Genomic DNA, 17,209 nt, shown 5'->3' with positions numbered 1-17,209 from the left:
TTCCTGACTAGACGGCTTCTCCCTAAGCTGTGACTCATTATGACTCAGAGCACCAAGAGCTGCTCACTGAGAATGAGTACTTCATGCCTCACCGTTATGAAAATCGATCTCGCAGACTCTTGACATTGAAGTTCTTGTTCTCCGAATTGTTGAACGCTCACGGAGAAAGCCGTAAGCTTTCTAAAATGAACCCCAGGGAAACGGGGTTTGATGTTTTGTAGTTCACACCGAGGTTGCGCACGTACAGCTCGCGTTAGCGTGTGTCTGCGTCCGTCTGCCTGTGTCTGTCTGTGCAGGTGTTTGTGTGGGTGCAGGTTTGCGTGCATGTATGTATGTGTTTTGTGTATTTTGTGAGCAAGGTGTGCGTGTGTGTGTGTGTGCACATTAACATTACTTACATATACAAAGCACTGTCTATAGCTCATTAATTAAAAGTAGCCAAATCTAGGCCTGCCATTTAAAGTATTATATATTATATATATAAGTATATATATTATTATATCAAAATGAGACCAAGTTACAACAGACAATATCGGCTATCTCAGCTCACACAAATTGAACAAGCCCAATCCCAAAGCAATGCCCCTGAATGTTTCCTAAATAATTTAGCGTCGCGTCTCGCTTCCCCCGCAGGTGCTCTCGTTCACCCACCCCACCTCCTTCCACTCGGCCGAGACGTACGAGTCCCTGCTGCAGTGCCTCAAGATGGAGGACGACAAGGTGGCGGAGGCGGCCATCCAGATCTTCCGGAACACCGGGCAGAAGATCGAGACGGAGCTGCAGCAGATCCGATCGTGAGTCCCGCGAGCCCGAGCTAAAAAAGTCCCCCGGGCCGACTCTTCCGAAACCCGGCCCCCGTTCACCGTCACGCAGCCGGGCCTGAGACCGGCAAAGTTTGTTCCCCGTCAGAACGACCGGTTTTTAGTGTGCCTGTGCCTTTAAGGGCACGTCGCGTTTCCTCGCGTAACTCCAGGGAGGGTTCCTTGCTGTGAACAGAAGCCGTATCAAGCCAACGGCCCTTCAGGTCTGCCTCCAACCGAACGCTTTCCCGGGGTGTTATGTTTGCACACGGTAGCCAAAGGGACAGTTTAACCTCTCCCTCTCCCTCCTTCCCTCCCTCCCTCCCCCTTCACAGGACCCTGATTCCCGTCCTGCACCAGAAAGCCAAACGGGGCACCCCTCACCAGGCCAAGCAGGCCGTCCACTGCATCCACGCCATCTTCCACAACAAGGAGGTGCAGCTGGCGCAGATATTCGAGGTGCGCCGCCGCGACTCGCGCCGTCCGCGTAAAGATGGGGTCGCGGCCCAGGGTCACTTCACGGGTCAGGCCCAGAGGAGGATCGGGGGGGGGGGAGTAGAGCTAGGATACTCAGATCTGGCCCTCGAGGCCAGTAGTGCTGCTGGTTTTCATCTTTGCCCTCAAAGCAGGGCTAATTTCAAGACTGAGACACCAGTGGGGTAATGGATCTAAATAACTGCACTGAGTAAAACCCGGAATAGCTCTTTTTACTTCGGTCCATGTTCCAGAGGGTTCTGGGTTTTAACTCAGTGCAGTTATCCAGCCCCAATACCCCACTGGTGTCTCAGTCCTGAAGTGCAGTTGTCCAGCTAACTCAATAATCCTGCTGCGTGAAACAGTTAATTCTCTGGCCAGTCAGTGCCATTAATCGATTAATTAACTACCTGGTAGAAAAGAAACCCAGCAGCACTATTGGGCCAGATTTGAATATCCTTGGAGTAGAGGGTCATGGGGAATTAGAAGTCAAACAGGCACGGGCCTAGAAGATTATCAGTGAGTGTGCCTAGAAGACTATCAGGTTCTAGGCCAGAGAGCCCTGTGACAGAACAGGCCCAGAAGGTGGTCTAGATCAATGGTAAACAGCCCTGTTCCTGGAGGTCTACCGTCCTGTAGATTTTCACTCCAACCCTAACAAAGCACACCTCATTCAACAGCTATGGATCTTGATGAGAAGCTTATTAGTACATTAAATTAGTGGTCAGTTTGTTCTAAATCATGATAACTTACTGGATGCTAACTCTCCAGGAAGAGGGTTGGTTAGCACTGATCCTTATGTCCAAATAACTACAGAGGGGAAGAGGTTTGCAGAGTGTGAATTAGCTAGCACGTTTAGCTTCAGGCTGTAGAAATGAATGGAGCAGACCGATCCGACCTGTTAAACGGAGTGGGGTCGCCTTTTAGCCGATCCCCACGGTGCACCAGGCTGCACCAGCTGGGCTTGCGAACGCTGGCCTTGCACGTGCCGTCCGCGTTCATGTAGACAAACAGCTAACGCGGAGCGTTGCTAGGCTACGCTTGTTGCCTGCGGCGCTCTAAGCATATCAGCGCAGAACCTGCTGAGTTTTTCCATCGTAATCGCGTCCGCGGTGTTTTCGGATGCTAATTAGCGGAAAACCCCGGCTCTGTCAGTAACTGCGTGAACAGTGGTAACATCAACATGCCGAGCTGTTCTGGCTTAACTGAATTTAGTGTAAATCCAGATAATGAAAACAGGTGACAGTTTTAATTGTGACTTCAACATCTGGCACATGAGTTAAAGTAGAGGAACGCCCTGCTGGTGCAGCTGGTCCAAGAGATTGGGTATAAGGACCAAGGATATAGGGAGTATATCCTGGAGGACCGCAGTGTCTGCTGGTGTCTGGGTGTTCTCAGCACCTGCGGTTCATTCAAGTCATTGATTGGCTGAAGAATCCATGCACCTTGTTCTCAAGGCCTTTTAATTGGCTGTTTATCGAAAGGAAACCTCAGAAACTCACTCACAGATGCTGTGGACCCCTGGGACTTTAATTGGACACCCCTGGGTTACAAGAACTAAGGATACGATATCGGGGTATAGCTGTCAAAATAAAAGTTGTGCAAACAGGAATAGGTTTGATCCCGCTGTGAGAAATGAAGCTGAGCTGCGCAACTCTCGCCGCTCTCCGCGCCGAATGACTGACCCTCCGCCGCGTAACACCCCCCCCCCCGCGCAGCCCCTGTCCCGCAGCCTGAACGCGGACGTCCCGGAGCAGCTCATCACCCCGCTGGTCTCCCTGGGGCACATCTCCATGCTGGCGCCCGACCAGTTCGCCTCGCCCATGAAGTCCATCGTGGCCAACTTCATCGTCAAGGACCTGCTGATGAACGACCGGGTGAGAGCGGGGGGGAAGGGAGGGGGCGGTGCCGGCAGAGGTCGCGGGGGTCGCCGCGAGATAGACAGCTTTGGCGGTAATTGGAGAGCCAGTTTAGGAGAGCTGCGGAGCTTCTCCCAGGGGCTTGTGTTGACGCCGAGGTGAAGCGTTGGCTGACGGGCTCGTAATTGAGTCGGCCTGTCTGATTCTGATTCGCTAGTGTCGCTTCACAGACAACAGTTTCCATGGAGAATTTAAAAAAAAAAAAAAAAAACACTGATGAAACCTTTTGAGCCCAAGGGAAAATTTTTAAAAATATCCTTTGAGCCTTTAAAATGGAGTATGCTGAACTCCTGGAGGATTGTGGGAAATTTTTATGAAGGCTACGAAATGCAGATTAATTGGGGGATCTAATGAATGTGATTCTAGAATATACACTAAAATCTGTTTGAGTAGGGGTGTTGATGATTGTAAGCATATGCCTTTCTTCTGTGGCTTAGTGAACACTAAATGCAAGAGTGCAAAAGGAATCACTCAAGGTGTTAAAGTGATAAAGTTTTTTTTTTTCTTGACGAGTGCTCGCTTGTTTAGGCAATTATGACCGACAGCACAGAAGTTTATGCTGCTAATTGTTAGCTGTTACAGTCGTGCAATCTATACAGAACCCCCCCCTTCAAGTCCAACTCTCCAATTTTGAACAATGTTCTCCTGGTTCCCTCCCCACCTCAGTCCATAGGAAGCAAGAACGGGAAGTTGTGGTCCTCAGACGACGAGGTTTCCCCTGAAGTTTTGGCCAAGGTAAGTAATGCGCAGGACACGAGCCTTTTGTACTATACAGTAAGTGCGTACCAAACAGGAAATTCTTATTTTGACAGTGTGCTCATATCGAGCCCTGTTTACAAAGCTCATTCAGATTGAGTGCATCGAACTGGTTTCCCTGGGTCTCACTTTGGTGCGTAACACAGCGACCGTAAATTGTAATTCAGCAAGCGCGTCGAATTCAAACGGTCTGAAAAGTCAATACCAATTTGAGAAATGTTTACGAGTGTTTTGTTGAGGCTCACAAGAGGGTGGATGGATGCGCGCGTTCTAAGCTCCAACTAAGCACTTAAACTGGGTTTTCTCTCTACGGAACGGCTTGAGTTGGCCTTTATGAAAGAGAACGGAACAAAAGCTGAGGGTGTGCGCATGTAGTTTGTAAAGGGACAAGGCGCGGTCGTTCCTTTAAGGTCCAAGTTGGCCTTTGAAGTGAACGGTCGCTGCCGAGACGTGTCCCAGGTCCATGTTCGTTCGTAAAGAGACCGTGAAAGCGCGGTCGTGGCAGGCCCGGTCGTGACCGCCGGTGGCTCTGAACCCCCCCCCCCCCAAGGTCCAGGCGGTGAAGCTGCTGGTGCGCTGGCTGCTGGGGATGAAGAACAACCAGTCCAAGTCGGCCAACTCCACCCTGCGGCTCCTCTCCGCCATGCTCGTGAGCGAGGGCGACCTGACGGAGCAGAAGAAGATCAGGTACTCCCCCTGGGGCACGCGTGTATGCGTGACTGACCTGCCCGTCTACTGACCTGACCGTCTGCCTACCTGCTGACTTACTGACTGACTTGGACAGCAATGCATAGGAGGTCAAACCAGCGCAGGCCTGCTGATACTGTGAATACACATTTTGTACACCTGTTTACGCTGCCACCTTGGCTCAAATGAACACTGAACTCTGGGTAAACGTAAACATAGGTGAACCATGGGTTTACTTGCCCCTACCTATGCTACATTGAACACTAATCCCTTAAATCCGTTTGTTGCTTCAAAACACTACGCCTGCAGTGGCACTTGGTTTGTTTATTGTAGGATTATGCATTAACTACTGTCGGTTGTGACACTGATGGCTTGGTATTTGTTGAGTTCCTTGTGAGTAGAGCACCTGTTCAAGAACATCTGTGTGGGTAACGGCATCCACTAAACGCCTGGTGTAACATATGGTTTCCTGAATTTTTTCCACGTCGATAGGTCTGCCAATGCAAGGCACTCTATTTGTTACCGTTTGTGACGTAATCAGATTGACCCCTCTCTCTCTTTCTGTCTCTCTCTGTCTCTCTCTCTCGCTTGTTCTCTCTCACTTGCTTTCTTTCTGTATCTCTCTCTCTCACAGTAAGTCGGACATGTCCCGGTTGCGGCTAGCGGCGGGCAGCGCCATCATGAAGCTGGCCCAGGAGCCCTGCTACCACGACATCATCACGCCGGAGCAGTACCAGCTGTGCGGCCTGGTCATCAACGTGAGTCCCGCCCCCGCCGGGCCTCCCTCCCGCAGTGCGATTGGACGTCCTGCGTGTGACGGACAGATGGCCACCTCTGTTCTAACAACCTTCTCTGTTCTTTTTGTCCCGCTCTCTCTCTCTCTCCCTCTCTCGCTCCGCTCGGACAGGACGAGTGCTACCAGGTGAGGCAGATGTTCGCCATGAAGCTGCACCTGGCGCTGGTGAAGCTGACGCTGCCGCTGGAGTACCTGGCCGTGTTCGCCCTGTGCGCCAAGGACCCGGTGAAGGAGCGCCGCGCCCACGCCCGCCAGTGCCTGCTCAAGAACATCAGCGTGCGCCGCGAGTACATCAAGCAGAACCCCATGCCCCACGGTCAGTGCTGCCTTATCACACGGTCTGTGGCCCACGGTCAGTGGTGCCTTATCACAGGGTCTGTGCCCCACGGTCAGTGCTGCCTTATCACAGGGTCTGTGCCCCACGGTCAGTGCTGCCTTATCACAGGGTCTGTGCCCCACGGTCAGTGGTGCCTTATCACAGGGTCCGTGCCCCACGGTCAGTGGTGCCTTATCACAGGGTCCGTGCCCCACGGTCAGTGGTGCCTTATCACAGGGTCCGTGCCCCACGGTCAGTGGTGCCTTATCACAGGGTCCGTGCCCCACGGTCAGTGGTGCCTTATCACAGGGTCTGTGACCCACGGTCAGTGGTGCCTTATCACAGGGTCTGTGCCCCACGGTCAGTGGTGCCTTATCACAGGGTCTGTGCCCCACGGTCAGTGGTGCCTTATCACACGGTCTGTGCCCCATGGTCAGTGGTGCCTTATCACAGGGTCTGTGCCCCACAGTCAGTGGTGCCTTATCACAGGGTCTGTGCCCCACGGTCAGTGGTGCCTTATCACACGTTCTGTGGTCAGTGGCACATTATCACAGGGTCCGTGGTCTGTGCCGAACGGTCAGTGGCACCATATCACACGTTCTATGGTCAGTGGTACGTTATCACAGGGTCCACGGTCGGTGTCCCACGGTCAGTGGGACATTATCACATGGACCTCGGTCTCTGTCCCAAGGTCAGTGTCACAGTATCGCATGGTTCACGGTCAGTGGACCATTATCACACACTCAGATGTTTCACAGTCTGTGTGCAATGGTGAGTGGTTCAGGGCAGCCCTCCCATCCTTTGAAGGGGTGCATAATCTGCATAATCATAAAAAATAATAAATTTCAACATCAGACGTAAGTGTAGTTAGATGAACATGTTGAATAATAATTGTATGGTAAAATTCTGATCATCACAGGGCTCTTCAGTGAAGACGTTCGAATAGGCGCCAACCCTGACCCAAGCTTTTCAGATTGCTCTAATCTGGAGTTTCGTCCTGTGGAGTCATACCGCACACTTACAATATCAACAGTCGTTTGTCATTGTTTCCCATTCTACTTATGTTTCCACCTTTTTCCATTTGACTAAATGCTTAAAAGTGTCACTTAACTTAGTGTGATTCAAATGTCGAGTAGCGTTAGCCTTGGCTTCACTGTTGCCAGGCTCATACGCTAGTTTTCTGCGCGGCTAAAAGGGGAAGCTCCTGCCCTAAAATGAGCGCTCTTATTTTAGAAACCTGTTCTGTCCCTTCCAAGTCCCGCTAGGCGTACGTAATGGGGGGGGGGGGTGGGGGGTGAGAGACTAATGCACATGTATATTTTATTTTTCTTCCATTTTTTATGGTTATTGAAGTTTTTCTCTCTTTTTGTCCCCTCAGAGAAGCTGCTGTCGCTCCTGCCGGAGTACGTGGTTCCCTACATGATACACCTGCTGGCCCACGACCCGGACTTCACCAAGCCCCAAGACGTGGAGCAGCTCCGTGACATCAAGGAGTACGTGGGACGGGGTGGGGTCAAAGAAAAAGGATTTTGGGGTCTGTGTCCTTCTTTGTGTGGGTTTATTGCTCAGACACCCTAATTCTGCACCTCTCAGATCATCAGCACATATAAATAAAGCTGTATTTTCTGCTGGTGGAATTTGGTAGCCTCACACTGAACTGGTAATCCACTATGTCTTCTGCAGGTCCTCTTTTTGAATACAAGTTGACAGGCGGGATTAATCTGCGATGAACTGGATTGAAAAGCTTTTTGTGCAGTGCAACACATTATTAACCGGAAGGATTATGCTTGTCAGGTGACACGAGTTAGCTTTCACAATCACAATGTCAGCCGGTTGGCAGACGTCCGCACGCCAGCGACCCCTTGTGGTCGTTCGGTTCCCCCACGAGCTGCGCCTGACCGTTCTTTTCTCCGGCCCGGCGTGTGCGCGAGCTTAACTGGCGTACCGCGCAGCGGAAAGCGGGCGTGGCCAACGCACGTTTCACAGGAGAGCCTGTCTGCACTCTCCAAAATTTAGAGGAGGGGGCTGGCATCAGCATACAAATTCAATTAGGCACTCCAAATTCAGGGACGGCTGGAACATATTCTAGTTTTCCAGAGTCTTTCAAGAATCATTTTTAACTGTTATAAATATTTCAGAAATATTCCTTATTTTTGCTATTATTTTTATATTTTTCCCTCCAATGTTTTGAAAGTGTTTCATTAAATTGCCTGGGGGCATTTTCTGTTAGTAGACCTTTCTAATTTTCAGTAATAGGCAAAAAGCAAAAAAAACCCATGTGCTGACCCGTATTGATTGTCTGTAATTGATCTGTCTTCGTCCCTTGATTATGAGCACAGCTGAATGATGTGGGAAATATTGCCCCGGGGCATTGTTCTGTGACTAGAGGTGTGATAAATAAACGAGGAGACGATTCGGGCGAGTTATGACACGTAATGGCGGCCCCGCGAGGTGGCGGTATCGTCGTCTTGTCTCCGGTTGACTGAATTGCCGTTAACGACCGAATCGCCTCCGGTAAAACCGCAGCGGAAAACAGACTCGGAAATTAAAGACGGTTCCTCCTTAGCGCTCGTGTTCGTGTCACGGTTGGAGTCGCGCCACTCGCTGTTACTGAACATTGACCGGTTTAAGGAAATTGAGCGAGAAACATTGCCATCGTCACCCCTTAGGTCGATAAAATGTTTTTATTTTTATAGTATTTAGTCCATATCACTAAACCCCTTCATTCACGCATGTGTATTTTTAGGTTATTGAAAGTGGAGTGGAATGGAGAAAAACACGTGTAAAAAAAAAATGCACTTCACGTTCAGAAACCGCGACTGGGAGCAGCAACGCTAGTTAACAAACTCGGACAGCCGTGGAGTCGATGTCGGAGGATTAAGTTCGAAGCCGTCGGGTTCGCGACCGCTCTTGCGGTAAAGCCGCGATCGTTATCCGTTTGCAATCTATCGGCTTCCTGTCCAAAACGAGAAAACCTAAACGGCTTGCGTTTAACGCGTCCGGTTTGCACTGCCGAAATGTTCGCGAGGCGCGGTTTGCGTGCGAAAAGGGGGCAACGCCGTGAACGGAACTGTCCGGGCCGCGGCCCAGTACCGCCGTCGCAGCTTCACCCCTCCCGCTAAACACACAAGCGAGGGGAGGGGAAAGGTCGCCAGGTGTGACAGTCTTTAATGCATCAGTCAAGAGTTTTTGACAAGAGAAGAAGGTGCTTAAAGGTCAATGGCACTTTCTCTTTTATGGCATTTGGCTGTAATGTTTCTTTTTTTTTTTCGTGTGGGGGGGTGGGGATAAATGTAAAATAACATCGAGAACATGTATTGCACCATGTTTTAACCCTTTAAGGTGTAAGAACAGTGAACATTCTAATGCTGATGTCACAATCGCTACTGGTAACCTGAAGCAATGGTGTTCTATTACACCAACACTCTACACTGACTTGGAATTTTGGAAAAATAAATTCCATAATAACCTTTCCACCAAAGGGTTAAATGTACAGTCCTTTCCACCACATAACCCTGTCACTCTGCTCCGCTCAGGTGTCTGTGGTTCATGCTGGAGGTGCTGATGACCAAGAACGAGAACAACAGCCACGCCTTCCTCCGGAAGATGGTGGAGAACATCAAGCAGACCAAGGACGCGCAGTCACCCGACGACCCCAAAACCAACGAGGCGAGTGGCCCTTTGACCGCGTCGGGGCCCTTTGGCCTTGTCGGGCCCCTGTGCTCCCAGCACCCAAGCTAGACTTCAAATTAGGCAGCAATGTACTGAGCACGTTTCAGTACTAGGAATATTTACCCAGTATGATACCTGATTATATCCACTCAACAACATGGTGGTCCTAATATAATTTCAGCTTCACGCACCTTCTATATGCCTGTAAAATTAATTTTATAATATTACAAAATATGTCTTTAAATGAAGATTATCATTCATTTGAAGCTCTCTGTTTAAAGTCAGTATGCATTTGGAATATGAAGTGCTTGTACATACCAGAGAGGAGACAGCCCTCTCAGTGGGGTTTAGGAAAGCACCACGTGTCCAATCGAGCACTTTGTCAGACTTTGTTTGGTAAACTTTGCTAGAACTCCAAGTGTGAAAAGACAAGACCGGGTTTGTGCGTTGGTAACTGCCCTTTAAGCAAAGGTCGCCTAAAGGTCACCCGTCTCCCGTTGCGCAACAGAAGCTGTACATCGTCTGCGACGTGGCGCTCTTCGTCATCGTCAACAAGAGCACCGCCTGCCACCTGGACTCGCCCAAAGACCCCGTGCTGCCCACCAAGTTCTACACGCCGCCCGATAAGGTCGGTGCCCCCTCTAGGCCGGCGCGGTCACGCCGCGGACAGAGAATCGTCGACCGTCTGCCGGCAACGTCTGTCCGTCTTCATTTTTTCCCCTTGCCTTGTTTCGCAGGACTTCAAAAACGACAAAGATTACCTGTCGTCAGAAGCCAGGACGGTCCTCCTGACGGGGAAGGTAAGCGCTCCTGCCTTCACAGCAAAGGCTGCCCGACCCTGTTCCTGGACATCTGCTGTCCTGTAGGCTTTCACGCCAGCCCTAACAAAGCACACCTCAATCGGCAGCTAGAGGGCTCATTGAGCTGCTAATCGGTAGAATCAGGTGTGCCAAGTTAGGGCTGCAATTTAAACCTGCAGGTTTTCACACGCCGGGTTTTCATTGGTGTGGGATGTTATCATCTGTCCCCCAGCTCCTCCTCTGAACTACAGTCTATTTTAGCATTAACTTAAACTGTAAGCTAATCGACGCTATGACTCATAACTCTGTGCAAGGTTGTGTTTGGACAGCTGAACGATACCTGCTTAAACACTACGAGACTCATTAGTTGAGAGAGTTCATTGGACGTTTACAGCAACACTTCCACGGTTTCTAGGCCACATTAAAGAAATCCTGGCCTTCTGGTCGAGGTGTAATAGTACCAAGAAGCTCACCCCCCAAACCAGGTTGAGTTCTGTTAGTAGAACGAGGGGAAATAAATGGAAATTAGCAAAAAGTAAATTCCATTTTTTCAGGCAGAGTAGTCAGTGTGAGGAATAGCCTGCCATGTCATGTAGGGTGGGCAGAAACTCTGGGGATTTTCAAGACCAGGCTTGATACAGTGTTAGATACTATCTAGTTTGTAGGTAAACAGAGCACTAGGTGCAATTTAGTTAGGAAAACGGTGAGCATTGTTGGGCTTGTCATTGTGTTACGTTCATACCAGCACCCAACCCACCAATGCTCCAGCGCTAACGCTAAGTGCATTTCCCCTGCAGCCCAAACCCGCAGGAGTGCTGGGCGCGGTGAACAAGCCGCTGACGGCGACGGGGAGGAGGCCCTACACCAAGAGCACGCCCTCCGAGACGGCCAGCAACGTCAGCAGCAACTCGGAGCCCAGCTCCCCGGCGGGAAACAGGGCGAGGTGAGGCCCGCACCACGCCGCCCGTTACCTTCACCGCCATTCCCAGGGTTATCGGTGGTGGGGGGTTGCAAGCTTGAATCCTGTGTCCAGTTGTATGAATGGGCAACAAAAAAATGCTTCCCAGGTCAACCTGCGGCATCTACTGAATGCATAAACACTGTTATGCAATTACAACTCGTGTAATGATTCGGCTATTAGAATGTATAATGGCCCATCTACACTGTGCTAACTGATCGCCGGCCATTTTAATGCTTTTCTCTGTGCTTTGTGTTGTTTTTTTGCTTTTCTCAAAGGTGGTTGGTGCTGAGTCCCTTCTTGAAATGGGCGGGGAGAGCGAAGGAGAATCCGGGTGGAACGTGGTGAACGCTGACGTGGAGATGAAGGTGAGAGGCCGGCCTTGAAGAGACCCTCCGTCTCGTGCTTGCTAGATTTATTCTACCCTTTCGTTCTCTCCCTCCTCCCCATCCCTCTTCCTCCCCCCATCCCTCCTTCCTTACATCACTCATGCACACACGTACTACAAGCACGTGCATACAGAAGACCTACGCATACACACTCGCACGCATACAGACTTGCGCACACACACACACACACAGGCTCTACCTGTGGGATCACAGCACTCAGGCTGAGCCACCTCTCCGCCTCCCCTCTCAGGACGTGAATTCGGAGGCGGGCCAGGGCAGCGGGAACCAGAGGGGGAAGAAGCAGGGGGCGTCGGCGCCCCCCGCCAACGGCAGCGAGAACAGCGCGGCCCCCAACGAGAAGGCGGGGGCACAGCCAGTCCCCAACAAGCCCCGGCGAGGACGGCCCCCCAAGTCGCTAACTGCCAGCGCGGAGAAAGAGGGCGGGACCGGGGCGGGGCGGGGCAGGAAGAGGGCGGCGGCTGCGGCGGCGGCCCAGGACAGCACCGTCAGCCCCACCGTGCAGCCAATCACCATCAAGATACCAAAACAGCAGAAGGAAACGGACAGCAATAGGCCACAGAGACAGGTGGACCTGCAGAGGTACGAGTGCGATCTGTGGCCGGGCTCTTAACTGACGGGTATGCTGTGCGTCAGGCTGAGCACAGACCTCAGCCCTACGTGCCCGTGTCTGCATAGTCTTTACACAGACCGCGTTCCGCGCTGTCTCTTAGCGTACAGCAGCGTCTGGCATTCAGTCTGTAATCCATAATCAGCGTTCCCACACGTCCCGGAAAACCGGAAATTTTTTGTTAATTGCCTTCTCCAGTTATGGGAAAAGTCATGTGAAATAAGAAAATAGCTGAAATGTCCTGTAAAATATCTTTAGCATGAAGTGAAAAGCTGGTCTGCAACTACACACCCCACAGTCAGTCAGTCACGCTCCCCTGTGATCACAATCTAGCAGGTGTTGGTCACAAAATGTCCTGGAAATGTCTGGGAAAATGACAGATTGAAATGAGTGGGAGCCCTGGATCAGCACTAGATGTCGGTTCACCATTCAGTTCAGTTCAATTTAATTTGTGTAGTGCTTTTCACAGAGACACTGTCACAAAGACTCTTTTCGAAGGAAACTGAGAGGAAAATTGGGCAAAAACCAGGCCTGAACCCCCAAAGTGGGGGAAAAAAACTCCCCAAACCAGGAGGAATCTCAGGGAGGGAGCCCATCCTGGCCAGCCCAGTGTAATAGTTAAGATAGAATGAACGGTAATAGAAATGTAAGGAGGGATCTGTGAGAGCACATGCTTGCCCGAGTCCAAGCGTTGCGTTCAGTGGAAGCGTCGCAGTCATCGTCATGGCGGCAGTTGCTTTCCCTCCTTCAGCAGCTTGCTGGCTCTGTTCAGCGAGGAGAACGCGGAGAGCGAGCCGGACTCCAGCCAGGAGAACGGAGGCGGGCAGGAGCGCCCCCCGCAGGCGCACAGAGGGCAGGACAGGCAGGGAGAGGCAGTGAGAGTGAGTGCGGTCAACACAGCGAGGCTCCTGGCTAATCTTTAGCCACTTTATTACATCACGGAGGCAGTGAGAATAGTCACTCCTGATTGGACACCGTCAGTATGGTTCCATCGGTCTCACACCACGTCTAAATGTGCTAGAGATCTGCAAGTCATTACACACTGCAGTTAGCAGTGGCTGTTGGTAATGTAGGTACCACAGGGTGGGGTTTGAAAATTGTAATTCTGTAACAGGTTCCAGACTGTCCTGGGGTAGTCCTGTGTATGCTGGTTTTAAACACAGGCAAAAGTCCTTGCAGAAATGTTTAAAATCAATCTATTTTTTAAACTGATTTTAACACAGCGCTGGTTTGGCTGTTCCCCATTTGTTTTGCCTTTTCATTCTTGATTTTCCACAACTGCTTTTGTTTCAATGACCAGGTCCTAAATACTTTCAGCCTTTAGGACTTGAGTTGATTTGAGCTGTAGGCCCATCAACGAATTAGAACGTCTTTCAAAAGGAATCACTTGCCACAGAATTTCAGTCTTCTTTGAGCTGGTCTGATTTTGTTCAGGCCATTTCTGAAAATTTTGCATGAAGGGCAGAAAATCATTCTTCATCACGCATTTAAGCGTGTCTCGTTAAAAAACTGTTAATAGCTCGCTATGCTTCAGGAAGTGTAGTTATAGTCGGAAAGTGAACCAGCGTATGCAGGGGTTGCTCTGGACCACAAGTCTGGTAACCACCGGTTTGATGAAATAATCTCTGCTGGGATTGTCACGGGTTCTGTTTGACCAAATTGCATCCTCCTTTAGTCCCGCTTGCTTCATCCTGCTTTTTTCTTCTTTTTTTCTTCTCCTGTAGGTAAAAAGAAAATGGCCGCAGAAGCGTAGGTGGTAGGAGAGATGACCTGCCTGTTTCAGGACCCGTCAGACCTGGTTGTACAGACATTCTTCCCTTTGACTCTTAATAGCTCTTCTGGTCCCCGAACGGGTCCCAAACCTCTCTCGGACACACACACACACACACACCTAGCCGCTGCTTCCTAAACCCCCACGGGCGAAGCAAGCGCTCTCCTCAGCGGAGAAAAAGTATCCGAAAGGAAGAGTAAAAAAAAAAAATCTAATTGGAAAGGGTTCAAACCCAGTACGTAGGCCCGGACAGCCATCTGCTCGCTGTGGGTGCTGATCTTCGCTCCACTGGACACGCCTTTTTACCCATAGCCTTTTCCCATTTAAATTCAGCCCACAGAGTCATGTTAAACCCATAATACCTTCCGTGTATTTTCGTCATGTCTGACTTTACTCTCTAAGTGTAGATGTATAATCCCTCAGGTTCATCACCGTTTTAATTTTCATTCTTTTAAAAAAACGGGAACTGCGGAAAGCCGGTTTACCGTTGGTTTTAAGCTCAAGTCGCCATACCGACAAAGCATTTGAAGCCAGGCGTCTGTGACTGGATTCCTCCGCAGAGATGAGAATTGTAGGCTGTGGAGTGTTTCTGCATGAAGAACGCCTGAGGCTGAGTCCAATAGGCAGGCTGTTTTTGCAGTGGCGTAGAAGGCCAATGAAGTACACTTGCAGGGGGTTTCCACTGACTGACTAAACTTCATCTCCCATCATCCCTACTGTGAAGTCTTCGATGGATGATCACTGTGGCAGTTATCTCCTGTACTTCCTGAATAACGCAAAGACACGGGCACGTTGTTATGGCCGCACTTGTCGAGTGAAAATAGGCACTTTTAGTCGGGGGGGGGGGGGAACTCAAACATTAAAAAGGGAGGGGTTGTGTTCATATTAGGATTTTGTCACCGATTCTGGGGGCACATTTAGTTATATTTGCCCCCCACCTGTACAGGGGGGTGTTCAGGCCTGGACACACGAACCCCGAACACACATGGCTTTTCATTTCCCTGGTCTTTAACTGCTTGTTCTAGTTTCCGGCTGTGTTACGATGTTAACATTCCCCCAGACTCGCGTCTCTTACAGAAGTAGTTCCTCACATAAATTTTAGCCACGTGGAAAGAATTGTTGGGGGGTGGGGGGAGGGGGGGTTCTAGCAGGTGACTGTGGTTTCCTTTTACGAGGCCTTTTATTTGTAACTTAGTGCAGATTTTACATTTTTGTATCGAAATGAGGAGTTTGCAAAATAAAATGTACATTTTTCTTCTGGGAAACTGTTATGCTTAAGAAGAGGTTTTGAATAAAAAAATTTTAAAAAGCCATCTTGGAATTTGGATGCTTGCAAAAAAAAATAAACATTGAATTCATAACTCTGATGACATTGTTTTAAGAGATTTTTTTTGTTGTTCAGTGTTTAATACGCTTTAGTAAAATAATGCACTAATTGAGCCCAGGTGTTCTGGGGATTTGCACGTTAATAATCACTGTAAATGACTGCGTTTCTTTTCTGCATAAAATACTAACGTTCTGCAGTGCAGACTCCCCTGAAAGGAGAGCAGCGGCTTCAGGGTGTGCACGTGCCATTGCGGGTGAGCTCTAGGCTAACGTGCTACGCTCAGAGCGCTAAATCACAGAAGCTGATAGATATACGACGTGTGTTTTCGGGATGCGCGATAGCGTCAGGGTCACATCGATATCGGTATAAATAATGACATAAAACTTGCAGCCGTCGGCCGGTGAGCTACGGTCATGGCTGATATGGCCGCAACGTGCCTTCACCGGGGAGGCGAGGCATTTCACGCACTGCTGACGACGTAAATTAAATGCTAATGCGAATCGTTTCCGTACAAAAGCTAAATAGCGACTCTGTTGCTCTCTAGAACATCTTAGGGACGGAGTGTGGCACAGTGTGTAAGGAACTGCGCTTGTAACCGTAAGGTCGCAGGTTCGATTCCCGGGTAAGGACACTGCCGTTGTACCCTTGAGCAAGGTACTTAACCTGCATTGCTTCAGTATATATCCAGCTGTATAAATGGATACAATGTAAAAGTGCTATGTAAAAAGTTGTGTAAGTCGCTCTGGATAAGAGCGTCTGCTAAATGCCTATAATGTAATGTTATCTGAAAAAGGGCCGGTGTGGGTGCAGGTTTTTGGTTTAACGCTTCGCTACGGCACCTAATTCAGCGAATGAAGTAACAATGGCCTTCAATCAACAGCAAAGTATTAACTCAGTTGGGCTGCCGCAAGTATATACCAGAGGGGAAAATGACCATTCACTATCAAAGAAAATGGGTTCTGGGACAGACTTTTTGAGTTGACAGTGGTGAGTGTTCACCAGTGCAGTGTCCAGGATGACACCTTAGCACTTAGGGCAAGCATTATGAAATTCATACACACACACAAAACAAACTACAGTGGAGTTTTGGGTTTTTTTTTTTTAAGTTCCCTTTCCATGTTTTTAATCAAAGAAATATGACAGTTTGACAATAAATAACCATGCTATACTGCGTAATCTGACTTTTGAAGGGCGAGAGTGGCAAGACCCAAACGGAGGAATCGGCAAAAACTGTAGCTGCTTTTCTTTTTGTCCGTGCAATATTGATACTAAGTACAACAGGAAGGAAGACGTTAGGTATACATTTTTTTTTGCATAATTCCCCCCCCCCCCCCCCTCTTTTTTTTTTGTAATTTTATTTCCTTTTTTTAACCAAAAATAATTCCAGCCATCAGTGGTGCATTCTAAGATGAAATGTCACAAATATGGACAGGACATATGGGTGTATGTATATACATGGGAGGAGGAATCGAGTTGTCTGTTCTTCCACCCCCGCCCTGCTCTGTACAAGCACAAGGCTGGGGTTGTTGGGTATGTACATTTAGGGGGCTACTGGGCGAGAGCGGGAAATTGGGGAGAAGGCCGGTGATGGAGGACGTGAAGATGGGGTTGAGAGTCTTCCCTCTCCTGCCCCCAGAGCCACATTCTGGTACCAGCTGAGGGCAAGTGGTTCGGTGGTCCATGAGCAACTCAAAACTAAGCCCATCGCGCTGTGTTCCGCGACTTGTACTCGCCGTGTCCGGTTCTAAAATGATGGCAGTAAAATGGCCTCCTCAACGCTTGCAAAATGCACAACCTTGGGGGAACCTTTTATCACTGGTATGAAGCTGCCACAGCAGGATTTGGGAATTGATATTTGCCCAGGTGAGGGAACGTTCTCTAGGGTCCTCTTAATGTTCTATATTGTGCAAGAAAGA

General features: G+C 49.6%; 1 protein-coding gene across 1 annotated transcript in view; it reads left to right on the top strand.

Annotated features, from left to right (window-relative positions):
- Positions 1-15,333, top strand: part of LOC135258639 (sister chromatid cohesion protein PDS5 homolog A-like) — a 34,232-nt gene extending 18,899 nt beyond the window's left edge. The window contains exons 19-34 of the mRNA XM_064342082.1: positions 634-794; positions 1,136-1,259; positions 2,993-3,151; positions 3,860-3,928; positions 4,500-4,636; positions 5,271-5,394; positions 5,544-5,748; positions 7,127-7,241; positions 9,285-9,417; positions 9,929-10,048; positions 10,158-10,220; positions 11,018-11,163; positions 11,254-11,287; positions 11,457-11,546; positions 11,818-12,167; positions 13,920-15,333. Coding sequence (XP_064198152.1) covers positions 634-794; positions 1,136-1,259; positions 2,993-3,151; positions 3,860-3,928; positions 4,500-4,636; positions 5,271-5,394; positions 5,544-5,748; positions 7,127-7,241; positions 9,285-9,417; positions 9,929-10,048; positions 10,158-10,220; positions 11,018-11,163; positions 11,254-11,287; positions 11,457-11,546; positions 11,818-12,167; positions 13,920-13,923 — 2,034 coding nt within the window. The 3' untranslated portion in view covers positions 13,924-15,333. The remainder of the gene's footprint in view (positions 1-633; positions 795-1,135; positions 1,260-2,992; positions 3,152-3,859; positions 3,929-4,499; positions 4,637-5,270; positions 5,395-5,543; positions 5,749-7,126; positions 7,242-9,284; positions 9,418-9,928; positions 10,049-10,157; positions 10,221-11,017; positions 11,164-11,253; positions 11,288-11,456; positions 11,547-11,817; positions 12,168-13,919) is intronic.
- The last annotated feature ends 1,876 nt before the right edge of the window (positions 15,334-17,209 follow it).

The sequence above is a fragment of the Anguilla rostrata genome, chromosome 7 (assembly GCF_018555375.3).
Source record: "Anguilla rostrata isolate EN2019 chromosome 7, ASM1855537v3, whole genome shotgun sequence".
In the NCBI taxonomy this organism is placed as follows: Eukaryota; Metazoa; Chordata; class Actinopteri; order Anguilliformes; family Anguillidae; genus Anguilla; species Anguilla rostrata.
The sequence above is the reverse complement of the archived record's forward strand: the minus strand, read 5'-3'. Positions and strand labels throughout refer to the sequence as shown.